Here is a 6,702-nt window from a genome sequence, read left to right as displayed (position 1 = left end):
TGCCTGGTGGGTTAAACCGACGAACGATCCTAGCTGTTGCACTAGGTGTTGCGAGTATAATTCAATGCCGGTCGGGGCATATAGCCCTCGGAGTAGTTGTTTCTCGCAACACTGGCAATTTAATGATATTTATGTTCGGAACATGTTTATAAAGGTGCACAATATTTTTTTTTCATTGATATAAGATCTATTTTTTTTTATTTTGGGGAATTAGATCTTTTTTGACTTGGCTTCGGGGTAGATATTTTCTTAGGTTATTTTTACGTGATATTTGTATGTAACGTCGTTTAATTTTTTTTGTTTCGCTTCGTTTATTTTCGCTCAGCATCGCTCATTTAGCACTTTCGCCTCGTTCCGCTGTTTTTACAGGGAGAATAAATGAATCGTTTCGAATTTATTTTTTATACTTGCACATTACCCTTTACTTATCAACCAAAAATATTATTGTTAATTTGTAGTGCAAACAATTATTTACATTACCATTATTTATATTTATACAATTTAACGCTCGCTAATATTGAAAGTACGTTATGTTTATAAAAAGTGACCAATTATTCTTAACCGTAATTGTTAAAAATGGTCGTCATTGTCCCGAAAAGTCAAAATTTTGGACATTCGTCTCGTACAGCCTTCATATCAGACGCAACTTAGCGGTTTCATTATAATGGCCGTAGCTGATCCCCTAGCGGCGATAAACCTGGCGATTCCGACGATATTTTTTCATCGCCAGCGCGAGATATTCGACGGCGAGCGTCGTCCTGATGCACGTGGTGGCGGGGCGCATGCGACGGCGTGAGCGGCGCTCCGGAGACCGCTCCGGTGGAAGAGGATCAGATTCCGCGCTGACTCCGGGCCGTTCGGTGGTGGTGTTTGGGTGATGCGATTCGCAACGAGTCACCGAGATGTTGCTCGTGGTCGCGAATGTGCCAGCAGTGCTGCTTCTTGGTTGTTTCGCCAGTTTTGGCCATGGTGAGTGGGCAGATATGTGTTATTTGAAACTGAATGAGAAAAAAGAGCCGAGATCTGAAATTAGGTACTTTCCGAACGAAAAAAGCCGTTTTTTGTTATTTACTAAACGGATTTATACATTGTTGGATATCTTTCGACTACGCGTACAATATTAGCGATAATATATTAGAATATAGGACGTTTGGTTGTTTTGTTTTTGGTAAATATTTAATCAACTTACAGTTGATTCTCAATTTTCTATTGAATTATTGTTAACCCATAAACAGAACAAATACTAATAAGCTAAAACAGTTCCTATATAGTTTTAATGTTTAGGTTTACATAACATTCTGCCCGACTTTTTTTAACCTTTTAATCTTTTTTGGAGACATAAACCAATATATTTGCTTTGATGGTTTGCATAATACCTCCACAATGAAATGCATTTTCCTTATAAATGATTTTATGATCCAAAAAAGGTCTTAATTTTGACCACCACATAGGTAGTTCTTTCTGTGGAGAATTCTGAAAGATAAAGTAAATGATTTAACAGTTTATGTGACGCAAAGGACAAAATATTGAACAAAATTATTAGTGTCAAGTAGATGGATAACAGTTAATTATAAAAAACTTACTTTTTATAAGACATTTTTTCTTAGTAAACCAAAATATTGTGCAAACTGTCGGAGATCACTATAATTATTAGAAAAAGAAAGGAAAAAAACGACAAATATTCAGGTTCCGTAAAAAAAACATTCAAACATTTCGTAAAACTGTGGGGCTTTACAATTTTTCCTATATGTAAAAATGATAAAGGGGGAATAACGAATGTTATAAGAATACATCTGTACATATTGTATTGCTAACGCTTGTTTCGCAAGTGTCTATTTAATTTTTAGTTTTTTTGATTTACGTCAAAATAATAAATAGAAGGAGAAAAACTATTGTAATGTATGAATAAAAAAAATTTTTGTCTAACGAAAATATTTCGTATCAGAAGATGAAATTATAGGCCGCAGCACCACAAATTGCTGGTTTCCCCATTATCAGTTTTCCAATCATTAGTCAAAGGTCATCTATATAAATTATTTACGACATGTCAAATGCCTCACATGATCATGTTTACTAGACATATAAAATGGCTAAAACCGTCTATATAAGAAAGAAATTTTATTATTTTAGATATTATATAAAAATACATAAAATATACTCATTATACTCATTATAAAAAATACATCTAATATACCTAAATTAACCTTATCATTAAGACACGACATTTCAGTTTGAAAGCAGGGGCATTACCTAGTGCGTTTATAATAATAATTTTATAATATTTTGGAATGCTTGCCTGGTTCCATATTAAAAATCTGGACGAGCTCTGGCAAATATCTGGAATATTACATATGTCTCCGCAGTAGATTCCTTTAGGCGATGTCCGCAACGGAGAAAAAATATTTTTATATAACGAAAACGACTGTTCGACATCTAATGACGTTATAGGTGCATATTTGAAGTAATCTCTAAAAGCAGTTAATGAATCCATGGGAGAGCTATTGCTATGAAGATGTCTTAATCTGGAGATATCTAGATTTTTTTCTTAACACACTGTCAAACTTTCTCTGACATAAATACTTTTCTCGTCACTTAAGGCATATAGTACTGTTTGTATGTTTTGGAATGCCAGGACACTGTTGGCGGAATTGACGAATACGTTTCGGGAATTTGAGAAAGACTGTCTTGGTCTGTGCTATTAATTCATCTACATCTGGGTAACACCGACGAATTATTTCTACTACAGGATGTAATGCGTGCAGAAACACTTATTTATTAATATGTACTTAATTTCGACATACTTATGCATTTACTTTTGAAAAAATTTTTACACTGAATAAATTTCGTCGATAAAGAAAGAACAAAAAACATAGTATATGATAGATCTTGTTCCATTCAGTTCGTTAATATATTAAAACTAATTTTTGTATAATTACCTAAACGTTATAAACATTATTTTATTTATGCAAAATGTCTATATAATTTACCCATAAAAAGCATCCTGTACAAAGAATTAAAATCTAAAATATGGTTTTCTGGCGAATATTTAGATGTCTATCAAATACTTGAAAAGTATAAAATGTTTCATTTACGTCGGTGTTTTATTTGGGAAGTTATTTCTATCATCTAAGCTTTAATAGCAATTTGAGAAACGAATTCTGCGATCAACTGTTTTCTCAGTATGTTTTTACGACGTCTTCGAGTGGGAGCATAATTTCACCGATAAGGCTGCCATAAAAATAATATTTCATGTACCCCATCTTTCCAGGAAGTTAACACGATCTCATGCGCACTTACCTCCTTGCCTTTGTTTTTCTTTTGAGGGTTGGAGTCGAACCGGAGGAGGAAATAAAAAATCCCGCTGCGTGGAATGTTTGCAGGAAGCTATTCTGAGTGTTCCGTTCCGCAGTACATTTCCAACATCACTCGGCATGTGTGTATGTGTAAAACCTCTCCGCAGTTTTGTTTTCAGCTTTTCTGAATAGGACTGCAATTTTCTTCCTGGTCGAGTCGAATATGTAAAGGAATAATTAAAGGAACGTCTAAAATATTTGCTAGGATTTAAAGCGGTACAAATTTAGTAAATGTTAATACAGAACGTTTATTAAATAAATATTTTTCGTTTTAAGTTCTAAGAAAGCTTTTTAATAAGATGAAAAAAGTAAGTACCTACCTAATCTCTAAAAAAATTCACAGAACCGATAATTCGGAAAAATTTAAATCATTTGAAAAAAATTGAAAAATTAATAGAACTGATCATTTGAAACTAGAACTTCGCTGAGTAAGTTAAACTTTATTACAGTTATTCCAGATTATATTTCGAGTTATAAAATTGCCCTAATTAAAGAAAATTTGCGCCTAGTTTTATATGCAAATTAATCGTTTCCAACTGTCTGATTTAGTTTTTTTTAATCAGAGATAATTTAAATTAGAACCGGTGTAATTCAGGTAAATAATATGACGTAAATTCAAATATGTAGTTGATTTTTCAACTAAAAATTATAGTACCCATTTTATTTTATTTATGAAAACAGCAGAACAATATATTTACATATTTTTTACAAAGCTAAGTGAACATATTTGGTTGGTTGAGTCATTTTAGTGATAAATGAGATGAGTGTCATTATTTTGTTGCAGTTCCTGAGGGACGTCGTCTCAAAATTTTAACTGCAACAAACTCGGTACGTGCTCCGTTGTCCTTCCGTGATGAAAATAATAAACACCTCCTGGAAATTACTTAAGACGGGAACGGAAAATATATGTCGGTGGTGATTAGAATATTAAGATTTTTAAATAGATAGGGCCGGTAATACGGGAAAATTTTAAATTGCGTACCGGAAAATGTGTAGGAAATGTGTTTTATTCATATTCATTATTTTTCCAAGTTCCATGTTTGCATGGGAAAGGAAATTGGAGCCCTTACCGTTTCAGTCTATGATTACATTTTTTTTTCTTTGAATGTAAACATTATTTTCACAAAATTTCAGCAGCACTTCTGATGTTTATGAATTTGTTGAAATAATAACCTGTTACGACAAAATTAATCTCAATATAAACTTTGAATATCTAAATTACCTTCCTAAATTATCTTCCATATTTAATGTATACTTTCATTCTCTGTAAAAAAATAAATGTGTGCTTTTATCATCTCAATTGTTGCTATCTTAATATTAAACTTCATTAAGTTTGTGACAATTGTGACAACTAATAAAAATAATGTTAATTACAATAGTTTAAAAAACGACCATACATAAAACGATTACTGTGAAGGGCATGCAATTATAATAAATATTAACTGAATAAAACATAATGTTAGGATGTGTTCATAAATATTCCGAAAGACATTAAGATACAAAGCAATTTGAATAAAATATTAAGATAATGCTCAAATAAAAATTTAATCCATTTAATACGACATTTGCATGGTTTCTTCCATTACTTACCCGTCTGATACCAAGCAGTAACTCGTTGATTCTCTTTCTCACAATTTTTATAAGGTTTCTAAGATCATTATACTTCTGGAAATGCCAGTTGTATAATCCGTTAGGTACTTATTTTTCAAAACCTTACGTTTTAACGTTTCAAGAACGTAATATCTGGTGACGATATGAAATATTATAATTTTCGTTAGGAAAGGAATACAATTTCTATTAGTAGTACACTACGACTAAAGATAAATTTTATCCTTTCTGTTTTTTTTGTAAATGTTAAAAGGTCAAAGTAGACAAACATAAAACGGTGCTGGATATTATTTATTATTTACCAGCACGATGGCGAGCTTCTTTACGAGTATTATGGCGGCTTGCCTTATGTTATATAGCAGTAAATATAACAAAAGTTAGAAAATTTATATGAACAACGTGAACTGGTAGGTGAGCTTTTTCAGATTTCCTTTACGTTCATATAGTTTAACCATAGTTAACTGTACAGCTTGGTCACATATTGTGAACTTTCACTTGACAAGGAAAATATTACATTTATTTTTTATAAAAATGTCTCGAAAATTAAGTTTCTGTTAAGTTTGATATACCGGGTGTTCCACATAAAAGTCCTCAGCCTCGTATCTCGTCAACAGAAAGAGATATTTTGATTTTGAAAAAAAAAAGACAGATGATAGAGCTCATCGATGGCTTCGTCAAGGAGTGCAACTTGATTTTTCAGAGCAAATTGGAGATGGCGCTGAAATCGAAAGAAATTTTTCGTTGCACTGGTGCACGGTATTTAAATTTTTTGCAAAACCACCCTCTTAATTTCCATTATAGAATCTATACGTGACGTTTAGAATTACATGACATTAATGTGAAATGATTCAGGGCTCTATTTTTATTATTTATTTCGTCATATTTTAATAAATTAAAAACGTATCCGGGTACGTCCGATGCGATATCCGGAATCAAGTTATTGCATATCCTTTGAATTTTAATTTTTATTGGAAGATAAATAATATCTGCAAACATTATATTCACAGCACCCCACACCTTTATCAGAACAGGTCGGACTAATGTGGAAATAAATTTTAATTTGCATAAATTTGCAGCCAGGTCTCATGGTGTGCGGCGCGGGAACTGATGAGGTTGATAAGCGAATATCTCTGCTTATACATTCGTAGAAAACATCCCGTCCCCATATATATTTCCGGGCGAGGGGCTTGTCTCCCCCTCTCCGTATCGCTTTGATATTGTAGGATTATATGACTAAAATCAGCTTAGAGGAATCCGGCATTTACGTTCAGACCGATACAGGAGAGCCTGGTCGTTAGTTACACTCGGACAAATTGTAATTTAAAGGCACGTTCGTAATCCATGCATATTAGCGAATAATTAGATTACTTGATGCAAAAACTTTTTTAAATGTGTCGTTTTTTAATTACCTAAACTAGAATGTATTCATTTAAATAAGACTAGCTTGTAAATTTTTAGACATTGGCACATATGCATAAAAGCTACTGAATTCTTACTTATCTAGAGCTAGAGTCTACGGTAAGTTATTAATTATTTTAATTTTGGTCTTATATTGTGCAAAACCGTACTTATCTTATCAACTTCGACGTCACCTGTTACATAGGTGTTGTATAACAATGAAAAAGTAATACTAACGGTTGGTAGAAGGAAGCGCAAAAAAGAAATACGCCTAGGTAGGAAATTCTGGAAGGAAGCCTAGATAGTCGAAGATAAGTAGTTGAAGTGAGAACAGTGTGCAGAT

The 6,702-nt window shown here is 32.6% G+C and overlaps 1 protein-coding gene across 4 annotated transcripts in view; it reads left to right on the top strand.

Annotated features, from left to right (window-relative positions):
- Positions 1-852: 852 nt before the first annotated feature.
- The window catches only part of LOC108903516 (neurotrimin-like), a 149,481-nt gene continuing 143,631 nt past the window's right edge, over positions 853-6,702 (top strand). For all 4 annotated transcript variants that reach the window (XM_018705735.2, XM_018705734.2, XM_018705736.2 and 1 more), the window contains exon 1: positions 853-969. In XM_018705735.2, coding sequence (XP_018561251.1) covers positions 903-969 — 67 coding nt within the window. In that variant the 5' untranslated portion in view covers positions 853-902. The remainder of the gene's footprint in view (positions 970-6,702) is intronic.

Source organism: Anoplophora glabripennis, unplaced genomic scaffold (assembly GCF_000390285.2).
Source record: "Anoplophora glabripennis isolate ALB-LARVAE unplaced genomic scaffold, Agla_2.0 scaffold163, whole genome shotgun sequence".
In the NCBI taxonomy this organism is placed as follows: Eukaryota; Metazoa; Arthropoda; class Insecta; order Coleoptera; family Cerambycidae; genus Anoplophora; species Anoplophora glabripennis.
This window is presented reverse-complemented; position numbering and strand designations above follow the sequence as displayed.